We start from the raw sequence: 19,516 nt of genomic DNA on the forward strand, positions 1-19,516 counted from the left end.
AAAGAGAGAGGGAGCGAGAGGGAGAAAGAGAGAGAGGGAGAGAGAGGGACAGAGAGTGCGGAAGAGAGAGAGAACGTGAGAGAGAGGAAGGAGAGAGAGGGGGAGAGGGGGAGAAAGAGAGAGGGAGAAAGAGAGAGGGAGAGAGGGAGAGGGAGAGAGAGGGAGATGGAGGGAGAGACAGCGAGAGTCGTAAAATGAAATGAAAAGGAAATTCCAGTGATAGGTCCATCTTCACACAAATCTTGTGAAAATGTACTGAAAGTAAATAAACTGTCACTTTGTCTGCAGGGATATTAAAGCAAAAGTAAATAATAAATAATAATAGTCACTAGAATGCTGTGGTCTGCTACCTTCATCCATTTTCAAATCCTTTTTCAAAATTTCTTTTCATCGCAAAAATAATATTTGAGCTAGATTACTCTGAATGCTGCTTCACAGAGTAAATATGGAAAATAAACAAATGCAGCCCAGAATGTTTTATGAAGCACAAAAAGCAATATGTCTTGTCTCGTGGAGAAAGACGCTGTCATCATGTTCAAGTTTAAGGTTTCAACACTGAAGATTTCTATTATGGTGCATTTGACGACACCATGTGGTTAAAATGGATTATGGCTTAAACATAACAGACATTTGGCCACTAATACCCAACATGCACCTGATATCAAACAAAACGTATTGCATTACCTTGACATTGGTGGTAATTATCAAAATATAAATGGGTTAAGATGGATAATGGTGTCAACACCGCTCTAATTGATATTCATTGACATTGAACCCACTGTATTCACTCCTAACACAGTCTTGCATCATTGCTTTGGGACAGCGAAGGTTACATGAGCAGGTTCAATCAATACAGAATCCCTCAATCATGAATAAAATGCTGGACAGATTCTCAAATCTGAAATGAAATCTGACCAAATCTCCCCAACGAACATGAACATGTTAGATGCTAGCATGTTAGCGCTCTGTCAACACAACTGCTGTCCACTGTGAATTGATGAACAGCTGTGGATCTATAGTTATTCACCCCATATGACCCATTCACTTCAAATCCACTCAAAGTTCTTGGAGCATGTTCACTGTTTTATGTGACAAATACATTGCATCTTTTTTTTTATTGTTTAGACCCCAATCCTCTGTAAAAACTGGCATAGCGGCTCCAGGCATGAAATAATAATTGCCTCTCTTTGAAGTAATCAATCACTGTCTGCTGTTAATTGGTTGTTTTTGTCACAAACCTTTCATGGAGGTGTTTGTTATCCAGCTTTAATTAAAAAACCAAAACATGCCAGAGTTACTGAAAGCACAGGTTACACACAGGCAACATTTTACTGTGACATCCAAGGCTGGAGGCAGCTGTTGTGTTGTCATTTTATTCCATTTAGTTTTGACTTAGTAATTAACAGAACACTGTGAAGCCCCCACATCCCTCCTAACCACGATTAACACACACATAGGGTCAGAAAACACAAGTAAGAAGAAATTGCTTGTTTGACTTAAATTGTTTGCTGTGGAATGTCAGAGCAGGCGGAGTGAAGTAGGGAAGGTGGTTTGGTTGTAATTAAATTAACAAGTTTCAATTCATTCTGAGTAATAGACTCCAATAAGTTATTATGACTGCTGACTGATCTCCTGACACATTGTGCACCACTTGAAAATAAAGAAAATCTGTTTCTTTATTTTTTATAAATCTGTTTAATCTGTTAAAAGCAAAATGAAAGACACAAACGAGGCCAAAGAAAGATGATTGAAACTAATTTACTCGTCTATTTTCGGGAATAGACCGCTGTCCATTCAGGAAAAAAACTTAATAAATGCTCTTTCCAATTAGCCAACAGAGGGCACAGTTAGTTCAGGTTGTGAAGTGGCTCTCTTCACCATACACACACACACACACACACATACATATACACCCTCAGAGCAGTTTGATAGGGATGGTGCCGCGTTTGCCGCACTTTGTTGAAACAGGTGGCCGGACACGAGGCTTTGATGCCTCCTACATCAAAGCAATGATGTATCAACATTCTGTGTGTCTCGGAAGTTTTGAATGAATGTTTTTCTTGTAGGCAACACAAGTTAGTTCTTCATGAATAAAGCAATAACACTTCTGAGTGTTGGAATGCAAAGATCAAAGCACTGAAGAGGATAATGTGGTACCTGATCAGATTATGTATTTAAGTCTGAGCTGCATTTGTCACTCAGAAGCGCTCCTGCTAATGTTGCATTCTTTGATACGACAGTTCTAGAACTTCTTCGCAGAACACAAACTTTATAATGTGTTGTAATGTGCGATATAGAGTCGTCTATCAGTTGGATTCCAGGAATGTGTGAAGTGATGTGGCTCTTGTTTTAAAAGTTTGATCAACAAATGGAAATAACAGCATTCCCTGGACCTGCACTTAATGAGACCTGTGCATCAACTTTAAATTCTAAACTGCGTCAGAAAGCATCAATAAAGTAAAAGACGTCATTCATGTAGCAGTTATCATGACAACAGGGCTGTTCATCTTGCATAATGTGTCTTTCAGGGTCATCTTCAGGTTCCTCTTATCTTTATCATTTGAGCAGGTTTCACTGTGCTGACATGGCTTTTTGTTTTCACATGTGGCATTGCAAGGTGTATAAATGTACACCACAAACAAATTCAGGAAGATTGTGCTCTTTACTTTGAGGCGATCATTTACAGTGACTGCCTAAATATGAAATATGATCTATGCACAGAACTATATGACATAAAGACTTGTTCTCTCCCAGTGGAGATTGCATGATAATGTACAGTTTATGCAAAGCAGCGGATACATGTCTTTGATATCATGACCTCAATTTAAGGCTTAAGCAATTGTAGTGTAATTTCGTTCTTCAAGGCCAAAAATCTCAAGTACAGTTTCCTCTGTGAGCTGGATTTTATTTCATAGTGTGTCAATGTTAACTGGGTCAACAAAACACACAATGACATCTGCAATGCAATCAAATCAACCATTAACTGACTGGGATGAGCTTTTATAGGCTTTTATTATGACATAAGTCATCAACTAAAATTTGGATGCGTAGCCTCATCCTGGTTTCTCAGACAGGCGCTGGTTGAAGCATTTCACGCTTCATTGTTCAGAAGATGTCAAGATAAATTAAGGAAGTTACACCTACTGCATGTTTAGTGATGGGGAAATGAATGAAAACATGGCTTTTTCTTAGCTGCTGTTTGCATCAGAAATAAATTGTTTAAACATTATAATACAATCTTAATGATAATGATGATGTCATGTTAGGTTGTACTCAAAATGTGGTACAAATAACACAGGTGACAGTTGAAGCGCCCCCTGGTGTTATGAAAGAAGATGTGAATAAATAAATGATTTGAAAATGTGGAAAATGGTCCAAACTGATTCAGAACCACTGGCCTTAGACAGATTCAGGTCATACACTCCTGGGTTGGTCCTGAATTATTGTTTTTTTTTTATTGTTGTCTCTCAGAGATTTTATGTGAATTCCACCCTGATCATTTTATGTTTGGCATATATTACTGTAACACATTTTTTTTACTTCCTGTTGTAGATAAGATAACATCACATCAAACAATAAGATCTGCAGGTTTGTGTGGAAATCACATTCACTCAGGCAACAACACAAGCACGCTACCATCACCTGAGCAGAGTGAGTGAGTATGTTCTTGATTTTGACACATTTAATTTTCTATTTAAAAATCCCCTTTTGTTATCTGTACACATACATCTGTATCACTACTCAGATGCGTGAGTTGTGCAAATCTTCTTATGGAAGTCCTTGTGTGTTTTCTTCTTTTCATTCCATGTGATTCATCTCCAGATGTGATGTATCAACTATATCACCTATGATTCATGTTTTTCCTGAACCTTGTGAAACGACCATCCTCATCACTGATTAGAGAAATCCTGTATCCCTGTGTCCCGGTAGCACAGCGATCACAGCAGGGTCTCTTGTCACAGTGCAGCTGAAAATATGATGGGAAAAGTAGCAGCAAATAGAAGTATAACTGATACCATGTCCTCCTGCTGAAAGAACACCGATTTATTGGTCAGGAATCAACAGTCGGAGCATAAATCTAACCACTGATAAATCTCTCAAAATTAGAGATCTGCAGGGAACGTTTATCTCAATTTACAGCTGTTGACTTCAACCAACACTGACCCCACCCCCGACACCAAAAAAAGGCTCACAACTTTTTGAAATAATGCTGTGTCCGTCACGCAGAAGTAAAAAAAATCCATAAACATTGATTAATCATTAATGAATGGCAGTTACAAACAACAACACTAACAATGATCTTACATAAGCACCAATCAATAATTGTAGTGAAGTGTATGAAAGTGAAAAGGGCCTTTAAAACTGATTCTGATCAGCATTATTTTTATTGCACTCATAGATTAGAAGAAACGTTGTGCTCATAAAATAGTGAAGACACAACAAGATAAAGGTAAAAAGAGACAAAACACTACAAATGATTACAATGTATTGAAAAATATACACCACACACAATATACAGTATTTATCACAATTGTTAGTAATAATTGGTAGGTACAGTGTTTGATAAATACCATGTAGGCTGATACCTGTCTCACTAACAGCAGTCTATTATTAGGATTAATGAACTACAGTATAGATGGTTGACGACTTATATCTGTCCCTAGTTGTTTTTAAACTTTCTTCAGATCTTTGATAACAAATGACATGTAATGGTAGTCATGGTGATCCTCTATGTGAGCTGTGGAAGGTTTCTCGGGCTATTCCGATTTGTTTGTTTCTTTTTCTATTTTATTTGTGTTACTATAGAGACAAATACTGTTAAAGGTGTTATCTCCTGTTGTAGATATGAAGGTCCCTTTATCGGCCATAACATAAGCCTGTTTGAGATGGAGCATTCTTCCAGTTTACAGCTTTGAACACAGGCTCAGATAAGGACACATGTGGGACACATACGCAAACATCATCGCATCTGTTTCCCCTGATATTCTTCAATTCTGTGTTCCTGACAATAAATGTGTTAATATGTTATAGTTTCAACCATGATGTCATCGTATCATAATGTCTACTCTTGGATGAAAGCCTTGTATCGCCAATAGATGACTTTTCTCTAAGAATTCTTTCAATTCATCTAAATAATAACACGCAATCCTTTGATTTCTAACGGTGGAGGTATTTACAGAGATGTTTGGTCTGCGAGTAGAACTGCAAGAATGTTATCTGATAAACAGCAACAACCCTTTAAGTGTTTATGTGGGCGGCAGTAGCTCAGTCCGCTGGGCCAGACAGCTGAGAACCGGAGGGTCGCCGGTTCAAGTCCCCCGTGTGGACCAAGTCAGCAGACTGGTAGCTGGTGAGTTGCCAGTCTGCCTCCAGAGCACTGCCGAGGTGCACGTGAGCAAGGTACCGGACCCCCAACTGCTCCACAGGCGCTGAAGAATGGTTGCTCTGCACCCCCTCTGTAGTGCATGTGTTTGTGTGTGTGATATGTAGGGGGTGCAAGACAAAATTTCAATTGTGTGTGATTGCTGTCAATTGCATGCAAAATTACTTAAATGAACTATATTAAAAAAAAAAAAATCTCTTAAGGAAGTGAAGAACAAGATCAATATGCTGTCTGAAAGAAGGAATTTGTATTTGTTTGTTGAAATCATATCTCAATGTCACTCACTTCCTCCTGTAATAAATTATTATACATGTGCTGGTCACTGAGTTCATCGGACAGGAAGTTAAGTGTGAGTCACACGGTGTTAGAAATAAAGCTTTCCCTTCCTTTTGTAGAATCCCTGATCCAACTTCTACTGAACTACAGGATATTCAGAGGGTAGAAATATGTTGGAGTCAGAAGGATTCAGGTCGACTCCCTGATGAAGACTCACTGAGACGCTGATTACCAACCTGCACACTCGACTGTATGGTATTTGGGATGTTTGGGCTCAGATGTTTGGGATGTTTGGGCTCAGATGTTTGGGATGTTTGGGCTCAGATAAATCTCTCTATCCAGCTCAATCAGGCTGATGATTTACTTCCAGCCTACATGGTCGTCATTAGTCTCACCTGTCTGAATAATCGCCCTTTCCCATGACTTTGAAATTCTCATTCACGTCAGGAAATTGATTATTTTTGTTGAATCATTAAGTCAACACCAGCAAAACTCCCAAGGGGGGCTTTGCTCATCAACAACAATAATGGCTTACAGATAAAATATAAGACACAATAATTCAGCAAAAACACAAGAAAAAAGCAAAAGATGAATAACAAAAACCCAAACCAATAACAAAATAATAATAATAATAATAATAAAAGGAGTCCTGGAGGAGGAAAGATGCTTGTTGCAACACCACACAAACAAACAACACGTTCCCCAATTGTTATCCAAAATTCCCTCAATGATGGTGGGTGGCTAAGGTGGTTACCCTAGTAAATATCATTAACTGTGACACACTTATAGGAGCGATTGTGTCCAGTCAGTAACATCTCTAACCAACATTCCAACAATGAATGATTATTTTTACATGCAAACTCTGAGCTGAACATTTCCCACACTTGTTTTAGTCATCATGTAGCACCTCGCCCTCGCCCCCACATTCCCGCCTCAAAGTTGGATGGAGCCTTTACTCCGCCATTCAAAGGTTAAAGTTACACGGCAATCTATGAGTGTAAGCCACACTGATAAGAAATATTTATGGCCATGTTGTAATTAATTAGGATTTCAGGAGAATCGCAAGTCTGACGGGAATTTTGTGTTTCACGTTTCATTTCTGAGTGAAATGACCGCAGCACCTCTGAGAGTTCAGCCTTTTCTGTCTCTGCACCGTGAGTCTACTCCATCTTCTTCTGTTATGTGTGAAGAATTGAGGTTAATGTGCTTATTTAAAACCTCACAGATGTGTCACCGGCCTGCCGCACCTTCACACTGCGGTGTCTGTCTGTGCACTTGGTGCTGCTCACAGCTGAAGTGGATTGATTTAGTTGTGTTCTGCTATCCATGAAGGGCGGAGTCAAAGAGTGATTAGATAACTGTGTAAATATTGGAAGGTCATGGATTTGACCCCAGTGGCAACGTGTCGGAGTGTTTTTGACCCAATCAATGAAGCTGAATATGCTTAGCAGAAATACACAATCGTTTTTTATCTTGTGTGGTCCCTGACTTTGTTTATTCTTTTTTTAAACAATTATTTGCTGTGTTTGCATTCTATAATTTCCAGTAAAGTTTCCAAATACAACATATCATATAGTGTATATATATATATATATATATATATATATATATATATATATATATATATATATATATATATATATATATATATATATATATATATATATATATATTATCAGGTGTTAACAGCAGCATATATATCTTACATTTTACATGTGTGCCTCCCTGGACAAGCTTGAACTGATTTTATTTTTCTGCTGTCAGTATTTTTGAAAGTTCCCTTTGATTCCATTATTCACTCCCTCGACTGTACAGGCAACGCTTACAGAACGTGTGCACATGTTTATGGTTGAGTTACGTTGTGAAGTACTGCTGGGTGTGTTTTCAATGATAAGATGATAAAAAAAACATGACGGGCACTTGGTAGAAGTAAATAGTAGTACTCTTGCCTTCGATGTATCTGTATGTGATAATAAATATAACTGAAATCCTAATCATAGTCATTCTTCTATGGTGATTAACTCCAAAATAACAAAGAAATCTACAAAATGTGGGAGATCCTACTGAACAAGTTTGATCCTGACCTGGCAAACATGTTGTTGGCACAGGTTTGGTTACTCTGACTTCCTAACAATGAGCTGATGTGGCCTTGTGAGTCTCAGGTAACTGTTTGTCCACCAAGAGCTATGATCAATTCTTCAAGGGACAATAGGCAAGCGAACCTCCCAGGGATCCATAAAAACATTCAGACAGCCACTGAGGTCAAACTAAGATTTATGAATTTTGCTTTACAACCTTGTAATACTCCTTCAGTACTCATTAACCCATGAGAAAAAAAAAAACATTGCTCTCATTCGTGGCCCCGGTGACCACATGACTGAAGGACTGCAGGGCAGAACTGCTTATAAGGAAGCACAGGAACGGAGTGGAAGTAGACACCGAGCTGAGCACCTGCCGATCAGACATCAACAAGAGATAAAGAGAAAACAACACAACCTGCCGTCAACAGTCACCATGAAGTTCATGCTGTCCACCGTGACTCTCCTGGTCCTGGCTCTCAGCCGGGCCTCTGAGGCCGTGAAGGTCCACGTAAGTGCATCCCTCAACACCTTTGAGTGCTGCTAATTTCTTCATGATGAACATTTTTTGCATATCAATTCAGCCATTAACCACAGCTGTTGACTGTTAGCTCACTTCTATGACGTATGTTTGTATCGTTAAGTTATGCTATAGGTTATGGATTCGTAATACTATGTAGTAACATCTGTCTTTTCCCTTAGGAGGGTGGACTTTCCTTCTCCATGGAAGCTGTCAAGAAGCTTCAAGAGCTGACAGACAACAACAGCATGACAGGAAACCAGAGCCCTCGTCTCCAGGCGGGCGCCGGATCCGTCTGTGACGACCCCATGCTCCCACAGCAGTTCCTGCCCCTGTGTGAGCAGAAAGGAGCATCTGCTTCTCTTGCTAGACTAGGTAAGGTCATTACATACTGCAGAGATAGAAAATAGAGACTAGGAAGCTGGTCTTTGTTCCAGGACAACCACTTCCAGGCAAAATATCTCTAACTCCATTCTGTTTACTGTTTACTTCAGCAATGGTTCCCTTGGACGTCTGTGAGATCTGTGCCTTTGCCGCCTGCACCGGTTGCTAAACGACTCCAGAGAACCCTGAAGGAAACACAACAACACCTTGCTGACCTTGAGACTTGTGATTTTTTTCTTTCCTCCCCTCAAAATAGTTTCAGTTTCAGAACCTTTCTGGATTGTTGCCTTGTATGACGAGACGATGACAAAACCTGTTCACCTCATAGTCACTTGGCCCAAAAACAAAAGAAAATGTTTTAACAAATTGAAGCATGTTTTACTCCAAACTGTTACTTTGTAGGATATTTCCACTTGTTTTTCTGCAGACACTCCTACATTTTATATTTAGAATAATTTTGTTTGTTACATTTCTATCTTTTCAAGCCTTGTATACATATTTAAAGAGGATTCTTTATTCATTTTTCATTTTTGTTAATGTTTTCAATAAAAAGCTGTCACTATCAGAGCAAGCATACATTGTGATCCTTTACACAAAAGCTTAACAGATTATTGTTATTATTGTGTGTGTGTGTGTGTGTGTGTGTGTGTGTGTGTGTGTGTGTGTGTGTGTGTGTGTGTGTGTGTGTGTGTGTGTGTGTGTGTGTGTGTGTGTGTGTGTCTTCTGGGAGTTCAGGGAAAACCAAAAGACAACTGCAGATGATATAAAGTTGCATGTAGGTTTAGGCTGGGGCTCGTTTGATTAGATTTCGTCTTTCTAGAGCTGTTGTTTATAACGTTGCAGTTTCAAAAGCCAAGAGAGGGCGAACATTGATTTGATCTGAGTAACTGTAAGAACATGATTGCATTGAGAGAATTACATCTGCAGGCCTGTCAGGAGGTATATTAGGGTGTGATCAGCATACAGATGGAAACAGTTACCATAACAAAGAAAAGTGTTGGCCCTGGAAACGACCCCAGAAATGACTTGAGGCACTCCAACCTTATATTTTGTCAGTTTTGTAATGTTGTTATGAACTTTTCTCTTTAGTGGGGGAAACTTCTTTCTTAAACATCCTCATATAAATACAACATAAAGTCAAGCACAGCTAAATGGACTCACAAAAGTTTGAAACGTGCCAAAAAAAAGCCATTTGTGCTCATTTTTCTTTTACCTACAAAGTGAATAATATCAGATATGTCTGTAGGAAACCTTGGTTATGCACGTTGTTACACATCTGTTTTTATTGTGCATTATTTATTTTCAAACTACCGAGTAAGCATCATGAATTATTAACTCTACTATCTGCAGGAGCCTGAACTGCTGTCGATGTAGATTCGCTGTAGATTCAGATTTTGTCCAATATTCTGTTCAATATTATGAATAATTGATTCTTTCTATCTTTCTTCTCATCACAAGTAAATGAACCTCTTTTTTAAATCCACTGCACTGCAGAAGTCTCAGCTTCCCCCCGACACCTGCATCATGCTGAAGGCCGTGACCCTGAGGGCAAATCATTATTTAATGATACAAACGTACAGTATGGACGCATGCATGCACACATAAATACATGCATAATATACTGTATGTCCTTGCAAATACAAATAAAGCTAATTTTGGTACATATTTTGCTCGAGGAAAATAAATCCATTCAATTCAATTCAGTCAGTCAAACTTCATGCTGCTTGTGTTTCGTTAACTTGTCCACAATCAGGCTGGGAACCATGGCGACTTAGTCACAGTCTGTCACAGCAATGCTGACAGATGACACAACATCCCATCATAAACAGATTTCAGTGTTCTTATTTTCATTTAGGGCTCCATTGTGAAATTTGAAAACTTTAATGTGCTAATTGATACCAGTGACAGCTGGTAGTCTGAATGTTTGATCTGAGCAATCAATTCCTCCCTGATGAGTGTGAAGAACTCACAAGCTGATGAAAACTGATCATTTCAGACGCTGTCTCTTAATGATAATAAGTATTATTTTAGTTATTATTATTATAAGAAGAAGAAGATAAAAGAAGAAGAGGATATTGCACTCAAACCACAATGTTTCTATGTGTGTGGCTTAAAATGTTGAAACAATAAATCACTGAAATATAAAATCAAATATCCAGACCAGTGGAGTATCAGGATGATAATGACATTAAGCCCTCAGTATTCAGATATATAGACATCATGTTAAAGTCTAAACGTAATGTCACATGTGATAGAAACAATATAGCATTAATTAAGAAATAATACCATAAAAAGAGACAAAAGTGTTCAAATGTCACCATCTCCTCTTTCCTACATAACTGAATTTAAAAACGTATGTAATCAATACTAAATATAAATCAACGAATTTGATTTTCATTGATTTTCAAAACAATTTGATTAGTTACTATACTGTGTTTCATTAAGAACTGTGTGCTGCTATCTGCGTGTTTATGTGTGTTTTGTGGGTAAATGAACATATATGTAACAATATATTCCCAGTGAAGACTAAAATCAGCCTTGAATTATAGCAGGATTTCCAAAGTTCCCTCTTGAAATGGATCAGGATAGTGAATGCAGGTTTAAGTAGGCCGACTTTTTACCTGCAACAATATCTGAGTTCACACGGTCAGACAGGAACTCCAGACTGTGACTCACAGTGACATCAAAGATTTCACATTTTCTTATCTTTGGTGTAGCTTGCGTCAATTCAACTGTCTCAGTTTATAGTTACTTCTTTTATTTTAATGTTTGAGGTTTAATTGGATCGAATGCCGTGATGCTTAACACTTTTAGGACCATAACATTTAGTATAACGTGCATCTTACTCCCTGCAATCCATCTAAATGTGTTTGTTTGTTAACCATTTGGAAAACGTCGTCATTTGGAAATATCACATCATGAAAAGTAACGTAAAGGGAGCGGCTCTATACGTAAGGACGTGTCCTTATCAGACAGGTCCATGACGGATATCTGTGGGAGAGGCAGACAAAGAGATTTATTTGGGGACTTTTGAGGAAATTGGTGTGTTGTCTGAAATCCAAAATCAACAATGACATATCCCACTGACGGAGGTGGGATACGAACAGAGATAGAGGTTATAAACAAATGTGGTTATCATTAACAGGGTTGCTTCCCTGAGTCCCTGTACTCCCCCACACTGTACCTCCCCCCACCCCTGCCAGCTGCCTGGGTTCATAAATCATTCACTATCTAACCAGTGGCCCTATAAGAGGCAGAGCAGAAGTTCCATTGCCACAGAACAAACACTCTGAACCCTCTGAAGCTCCAGACGCGTTTGACCCAACATGAACATGAGGCTGCTGAGTGTCGTCCTGGTGTTGGTGATGTGTTTGTACACAGGATGCCACAGCGTGCAGGTTAGGGTGAGTATCAACTCGTCTTAGAAACTGTGTTGGTGACATCGTTGACACGCTTTTATCTTTGGAGTCATTGGGGCAAATGCTTGGAGTTGTTTGTGTTGTTTTATATGGACGCTTCTGTTGCAGTTAAACCCGTCTAACATCATTTCAGACAAGCATTATTCAATCTGGCCGTCAGTGCTGTAATGAAAGTGGTCCACAAGACAAGTCTCCAAACGAGTCTCTCCAAATGAGTCACTCAGGCCTCTCGCCGCAGTCAAGTGTCTTCATCTTCACCATGCATACTGAACGCTCCTGTGTATGTGGCTTGGCTCTCAGGTTGGAGACAGGAGTTTCCCCTTGAAGGCGGTGAAGCAGCTGAAGTCGCTGTTGGATTTGGATTCAGATGGTCACACTCCTAACCCTCGTCTGGCTGGGACGAGCGTGAGAGTTGTTTGCGACGATCCGGTCCTGCCTCAGGTCTTTCGGCCCGTGTGCCAGGGAAGAGGAGCAGCCATGACCTTCTCCAGATTAGGTAAGATTTTAGTTAGAGTTTATATTCCATTTAAGGAGAAGTTGAGGCGTCTTGGCTTTTGTCAAATTCATACAGAAAGCAAAGAGTAAACTGGTAACAGGAGGACCTCAGTTTAAGAGAGCCATCACGCTAATGTGCAACAGCTGTTAACCACAGTTACACCCCAGATTATATAAATTGGATTCCTAGAGAGAGTCCAGTGTTTACATTCAGTGTGCACATCCTGAAATCCACAAAAGGCTCTGATATGCTCCTATCAGATAAGAGGACATGGTCTGAGAGCTCTTAAACTCAAGGTTCAATATGTCAGATACATTGTCATTATGAAGAGGTGTTCTCAGGTCAGATGAATATTTATGTGACATCTTTCACGTTTCAGCGTCCATCATCTCAGCATCGCATACTTGTGAAATATGTGCCAACCCCTCCTGCTGGGGTTGCACAGAATAACGCCGCCATGCACGCTGCAGGACAACCAAATTGAAAGTGCACTCCTTCTTTTCTGAGAGTCTCAGCAGGCGCCATCACCATATTCCCTTTCATGTAATCAAGATCCAAAGGCCTGAGCAAACTACTTCCTGTCACGTAGAAAACAAGTGTGATGTGTTCAAAGGCCGAATGGTCAAGTTACTGGTTTTTAAAAGTTACTTCTGTATAATAAAAGACATTTCTGCTTTGTTTCCTTAAAGGCAATCTTGTGTTTTGAACACACGCACACACACACACACACACACACACACACACACACACTTGTTTTGACGCATTACCTGGAGCCTCTATCAAATGTATCGTTTCGACAAACACACAACAACAAACATACAACAAGTGTACGCCGCCATCTAGTGGCATTTCTTTGACACGACTCCACCCCAGAAAATCCCTCAGACAATGAAATGAACTTTTAACAACTCGTAACCGAAAAGCATTTCCAAGACAAATCATGGAAAACGATTTGTTGTCCAGGTGTAATGTTGACCACGTGTCATTTCGCGCCACGTCAAGTAACGACTTAAGGGAATGTAACCACTTAAAATCGCACATGCTAAACACGGCAGCCGTTATTATCGGTTGGCTTTTGTACCATTACTTTCTGCATCGTGGACGTGGCTCGTTGGTCTAGGGGTATGATTCTCGCTTAGGGTGCGAGAGGTCCCGGGTTCAAATCCCGGACGAGCCCTCAGATATCCTTTTAATCAATCAATATATTGTTAATCTCACTTTCACCGTGTGTTAGGAAACCTTTGCACAGCGTATAAAACTCTGTATAAAGTCTACTTAGTGTAATCAGTATTCACGATGCATGAAGACAGTATTCTTTATTGCCGCCAGAGGGCAGTGCAGCTTGACATTACAGTCCCTTAAAGCTCAATCAATTCAACTTCTCTGTACAAACACTGATCACACAACACACATATCAATTAACATGAACACTAACATCACTAAATTACCAAACTGAACTTACTTAACGGCACTCCCATGAGCCTTTGCTCTCAGGCCGCTACAAATCATCATCAAAAGGCCGCGATCAATTTGATTGCGATTCGACAGCAAACTAGGGCTCGACTAATTTGAGGATGCCGGACGGGGACCGCTCTTATCCCCCTATCCGCAGCCGTGGTCTGGAATGAGCTGCAGCGGCGTTTCTGTGCATGTGCAATGCTGTAAAATGATTAATTTATGAAGTGATTTTCAATTTCAAATACCAGCGGCCCACAAGGATTCCTTCTGATCAGCCACTCTTGGCCATGGTGTTGCATTTAAATGAACAGATTAGTAGTAGCAGTAGTAGTAGTAGTAGTAGTACTGGCTGGATCTTGCTTATCAACGTCAGCTCGTCATTCAATAGAATCCTGCCACAACAGCTGGTGGCTAAGCTGCAGGTGCTGGATGTGTGTGGACACTGGCATCTGTAATTGGATCCTGGACATCCTCACACAGAGAACTGCAGACTGTCAGAATCGGCAGCAACACATCAAACCCCATCACAGGGAAGTTAAGACTGTATTACAAGTCAAGTAATACCAGATGGTCCAAAGGGTTAAATACTAGACATCAGGCAGCCATTCATACTTGCATAATGAGTCATAAAAAGCTATCAGCATTGATGATACAGAGACTGGCCTCACTGCTAATGGCCATGTAACAAGGCAAAGGCTGCAAATGTTGTGTTTTAATTGCGAGCATTATCAGCTGTTAGGGGGGGGGGGGGGGGGATATTCGGTTCACCAATCAGGTTAATTGGACATTAACGATATTGAGCAAGTAATTCTCTTTTGTACTCGTTTAATGAATATGGCCGTCAGGGGAGATGTGCACAAATATGCCGTGCAGCACTGTGAACAGAGACGTAAAAGCCGCTGATCCGGACGGTGACACGAGTGATTAATGGAAAGCGGCGATGTAGAGGGAGAACAGGGCTGAGTGGTGTTCCGGCCCCGTCAGTCCCTCTGGAATTTCACCGTTTTATCACTTCATAAGGCAAATCAAACTTCAGTCATGATGAGAGCGGCTTCACCCTGGTGCTCTGTGTGGATGAAGTCGATCAGTCGGATCATTCACCAGGCCCAAGAGAATAAGACCCAGAAAATGTCATCGATTAAAAAGATTTTGTCTTCTTTGACTTGATCCTGCTCAGAGGCCCTGAGGGATTGTCACAGTAAAGCTGGATGAGACCAAAAGGTCACTTCATTTACACCACTGAGCTGCAACCAACAGTGTGTTCATGTGTGTGTTAACAACCATACGGAACAAAGTGAGGAAATCTACCATACAGAATAGAACGGGTGTGTTTTCTGTTCTAATTCTGATTTATTTGGCGTGTAAACTCAATATAAACTGCATATTGACAGAGTAGCCTTTGCTCTCAAATGTATTCAGTTGTGCATCTCCAGGCTTCATTATTCAGACAGTGATTTAACCAAGATTAATGAAAAACAAGGTGGAGGCAAAGTGGGATTCTGTCCAGTGAGTTTATTCCTCATAAAGGGAAACTTCATCCCGTCTCACCGCCTTTACACCATGAGAGACAGTGTCCACATCATTACACACCTTTATGAACTTTGTAGTCATTCCAGTGACTTAACAAGTACTGTAGCACAAAGCAGAAGTGTTGTTGCTATGGTTACCTGTGGTTTAATCAGAATTGCATTCCAGACAAATGTACTCTTGGGGAATTGACTGGAAAGCTGGTGAATTCTGCCTTACAGGAACTCCAGTCGGCTTTATGAATGTTAATGTTTTGCAAAATACCTTTGAACCACGAATACATGGACAGCACATGGACCCGTGCTCTCTGGTTCTGATTCATTAAAGGATAACTTTGGGGCTTGTCAAAACACACAGACACGCAAAGCTGTTTTACTGCCATGAGGATCACATTTGACACGCAGCTGCTGAAGGGGGAGGTGAAGGGTGAAGGGTGAAAGGAGACGACAGAGAGATTAGTGCTGCTTTGATTCAAAGCTCTGTTCTCATAAGAATCTAGTCTAAATCCTGTCAACAACAAACAAAGGAGTAAGCAATTCAACTGTCCTTCATTTTCTACTATTTTCAAAGAAATCATTCTTCTGTATTACATTACATTACGGTCATTTAGCAGACGCTTTTATCCAAAGCGACTTACAATAAGTGCGTTCAACAAAGGCAGATAAAAGAAGATAAAAGATGTATGTTCCTGTCCTCGTCTTCCTGTCCTACTTACACTGTGCTGTTGTGGCTGTACAAACCAACATTGCTAAACAGGGTTGAAAGCCTTCATGCACGGAAAAGGATGTTGTGTAAGCTGAATGATACATTTCTCACTTCAACAGAAACGGTTTGTTCATGCAATAAAGTAACTGTTAGCCGCTGTGCAATTTCTGTTCTTCCCATGGCTCAATTCTGAAGCGCAGCATTTAAAAACAGATAGCTGGGGGGAATTAAATCCATCGTCCTCATCCTCAGGACTGCTGTGCTTTCATCTGTTATGAATCCCATCACGCATTCTTCGTCTGAATAGTAATAATGATTTTCTGTTCAATGTTGAGTTCATCAAGTTTATCCGTGTTATTTCCTGTTTCTGAAAGCTGTTTGCAATATCCTCCACATTTTTCAGTACAATGTCACCGCAACCTTGGAGCTGAAAGAGAAGAGCGAGGCTGGAATGTAAAGGTGCACCCAGCTGAGGCTCCTGAGGGAACTAGGGGTCAGAGGTCAGGTATATATGAAGGCAGTATATCAGTCACCAATGGTGACGAAAGGAGCCGTCACCGTCACTGGAAGAATGGGCTTAGAACTGGCATCCTCATGGCTGCTTTTAAGTTCAACTTTATTACTGTGCCAAAAGAAGTTAAGTTTGAGTTAAAAAAGACAAAACCAACAGCAGACATAAGATAAAGGACAGAAACAACAGAATGAAGTACAAGAAGGAGATAACCTCCTCACTCCTGCTGTGCCAAGTCACGTGACGTGCTTTGTTGGTAACCAAAGACAACTGGAACTTTAAGAAATAATAAAAATGTTAAAGTAGAAGCACCAACATCGATCAAGCTCATCAATAGTTACATGCATCAAACAGACATCGCTGAAACCCTGGAGCTGTCAGCTTTGCCTCCTTAGTGTGATTAGGTAAGGCTGAATAATTGAAAGATGTGCTGGGATTCAGAGCTTCAAATGGATCAAAGGGCTGGAGCTCGTGCCACAGATCGGAGAGACTCCCTGATACAAGAGATTGATTGATATAAAATATCACTCAGAGTTAAAGTGGCCAAATCAAAGGGAATAAGGACGAGAGAGAGAGAGAGCGAGAGCGAGAGCGAGAGAGAGAGAGAAACGAGAGAGAGAAATGATAAGCTAGACGTCTCCACACACTGCTGTGAATGATTGAAGTGATGTTTACCGTATAGAGTCAGTGGTGGGTGTGATGGTTCGATGACACAGTCGGCACGTTTCATTGTCAAACATGTACAGCATAGGAGCTGCATATATTCTCATGTTGTGGAAGAAAATATACTATATTCATGACAATATTATAGTATTGGGATGCAAGTGAACCTTGTGTTCTTGGCAATCATTTAACCCTTATGCCCTCCTCAAATTTACTAACGTTGGACACCCTCGTGGCAAAAAAAGCCACCCACATAAAAACTGCTATAAAATCATCATACATCGATATTTTTCTACTTTTTTTTCATAAATCTCTTAAGCAACTTCTTAGCTGCTCAAAACTACCAAACATTCAATAATTTTCAGGATTTTAACCCTTTAAATGCCCGTTTAAGTATTTGAAGGATGTCATTATTTATAGTAGAAAAAAATATTGATGTATGAGGATTTACTATTATGCAACTGTTCAGAATTAGAATTAGAAAGGAAGTACACAGTTTGTTCTTAGCCTTGAGTGTTTTACCAGAATCGTTCATCCATCATCAGCGATGAAGCAACATTATGTCTTGGTAGGTCACTAAGGAAGACAGGGCCAACAATAGAACAATAGAAAGGCCCCCACCCAGAAACTCTGATATAAAATGAAGTTGGCTCTAGGAAGAGCAGATACGCAGCCTCAACCGTCTCCGCAAATTGATATAAAGAATTATTCTATAATGTGTGGGAGAGAAACCTTCCTCTGGGCAGGATGTACTTTGGTTCTACCATTCCGTTTCGTTATCTGTTGTTGTTGTTAGGCAGTGCTTCTCAATTGTTTTCTGTCGAGCCCCCCCCCTAGGAAGAAGAAAACATTTTGCGCCCTGCACCCTCCGCCAAGACGATAAATAGTATAATTTGTCTATAAAATTGTTACAAGTACACCTCTGCCCACAGCCCTCTGCCCTAAGAGTGGATACTGCTTTGGAGTGAAAGAGCTGATCTTGTCTGTGAGTTGAGGGATGTGTTGATCTTTCACCGGCACGTTTTCGCTGACAAACTTAAGCGGCTTATCAGCGTGTTGGGGTGTGATGTGTTTAAGTGATGCCTTAAGTTATTTGGCTTCGTGCTGTCCGCTGCCAACATTTTTGGACACAGTAAACACGCCGATCTTTCCTCGTCTCCCACCGTAGTCACAGTGAAGCCAAGCGCTACATCTGCTTCGACATACACACAAAAAGTTAGGGATATTTGGCTTTCGGGTGAAATTTCAGGATGAACCTAAAATGCACTTTAACTTTTACAGGTGAACTTAATGTGACCTTCTCTAAACTTTTGAATGCTCATGTCCAACTGTTCAATGTTTCAGTACTTTTTGCACAACTTGCTGTTCTCTAACAAGGAGCTTAACTGTAAAATTCACAACATGTGTTTGATCCATGAATCGACCAATAAAGTCCTGGTTCAATCAGAATTGGTATTTAAACAGTCCTCCTCATCATGCTGTTCACATTTTGACATCATGAGACCAAGACGACACCTAACAACTGATCAACAGTACCTTGCCATTGCGAGGCTTCAAACAGGATGGTCTCAGACGGAAGTGGCCACTGAGGTTAGAGTGTCACAGCGCCATGGGCAGGTTGCAACAGAGATACAGAGAGACTGGAAGAGTCACAGAAAGGCATAGAAGTGGACGTCCTTTGGCCACATCCCACACTGATGACCGCTTCATTGTGAACAGTGGCATTCAACATCCGGTTCCGCAGGGCACTGTACCTCAGTGGCCACTTCTGTCTGAGAACATCCTGCTTGAAGCCTTGCAATGGCGAGTTACTGTTGATCAGTTGTTAGGTGTCACCTTGGTCTCATGATGTCAAAATGTGAACAGCATGATGAGGAGGATTGTTTAAATACCAATTCTGATTGAACCAGGACATTTATTGGTCAATTCATGGATCAAACACATTTTACCGTTAAGCTCCTTGTTAGAGAACAGCAAGTTGTACAAAAAGTACTGAAACATTGAACAGGAGAGCACAACATATTAAACACATACCAAACAAAAATGAAAATAACAAATTGTGCTGATTTTTTTTAAACAAAATGATCAAGTCAGGA

General features: G+C 40.3%; 2 protein-coding genes and 1 non-coding gene across 3 annotated transcripts; all 3 read left to right on the forward strand.

The window, feature by feature from the left end:
• The first annotated feature begins 8,173 nt into the window (after positions 1–8,173).
• On the forward strand, positions 8,174–8,810 carry LOC142996396 (guanylin-like). Its single transcript, XM_076147374.1, has 3 exons — positions 8,174–8,248; positions 8,440–8,632; positions 8,752–8,810. Exons 1-3 carry the CDS (start codon positions 8,174–8,176, stop codon positions 8,808–8,810), a joined length of 327 nt encoding a protein of 108 aa, XP_076003489.1.
• Positions 8,811–11,909: 3,099 nt separating this feature from the next.
• On the forward strand, positions 11,910–13,214 carry LOC142996381 (guanylin-like). Its single transcript, XM_076147359.1, has 3 exons — positions 11,910–12,045; positions 12,361–12,556; positions 12,936–13,214. The coding sequence occupies exons 1-3, from the start codon at positions 11,968–11,970 to the stop codon at positions 13,004–13,006; spliced, it is 345 nt and encodes a 114-aa protein (XP_076003474.1). The 5' UTR covers positions 11,910–11,967; the 3' UTR covers positions 13,007–13,214.
• A 447-nt stretch (positions 13,215–13,661) lies between these two features.
• Positions 13,662–13,733, forward strand: trnap-agg (transfer RNA proline (anticodon AGG)). Its single transcript has one exon. It is a non-coding gene; the product is annotated as a tRNA-Pro (tRNA).
• The last annotated feature ends 5,783 nt before the right edge of the window (positions 13,734–19,516 follow it).

Source organism: Genypterus blacodes, unplaced genomic scaffold, assembly GCF_046128005.1.
Source record: "Genypterus blacodes isolate CSIRO-AG114 ecotype Tasmania unplaced genomic scaffold, CSIRO-AGI_Gbla_v1 ptg000037l_1, whole genome shotgun sequence".
NCBI lineage: Eukaryota > Metazoa > Chordata > Actinopteri > Ophidiiformes > Ophidiidae > Genypterus > Genypterus blacodes.

What these genes read in the sequence shown, in the direction of transcription:
- LOC142996381 (XM_076147359.1), top strand. Translation starts at nt 11,968, where the DNA reads ATGAACATGAGGCTGCTGAGTGTCGTCCTGGTGTTGGTGATGTGTTTG. An exon ending in GCCACAGCGTGCAGGTTAGG is followed by an intron (nt 12,046 to 12,360) that starts GTGAGTATCAAC and finishes CTTGGCTCTCAG; the next exon opens with GTTGGAGACAGGAGTTTCCC. An exon ending in CATGACCTTCTCCAGATTAG is followed by an intron (nt 12,557 to 12,935) that starts GTAAGATTTTAG and finishes TTCACGTTTCAG; the next exon opens with CGTCCATCATCTCAGCATCG.
- LOC142996396 (XM_076147374.1), top strand. Translation starts at nt 8,174, where the DNA reads ATGAAGTTCATGCTGTCCACCGTGACTCTCCTGGTCCTGGCTCTCAGC. An exon ending in CTGAGGCCGTGAAGGTCCAC is followed by an intron (nt 8,249 to 8,439) that starts GTAAGTGCATCC and finishes CTTTTCCCTTAG; the next exon opens with GAGGGTGGACTTTCCTTCTC. An exon ending in TGCTTCTCTTGCTAGACTAG is followed by an intron (nt 8,633 to 8,751) that starts GTAAGGTCATTA and finishes TGTTTACTTCAG; the next exon opens with CAATGGTTCCCTTGGACGTC.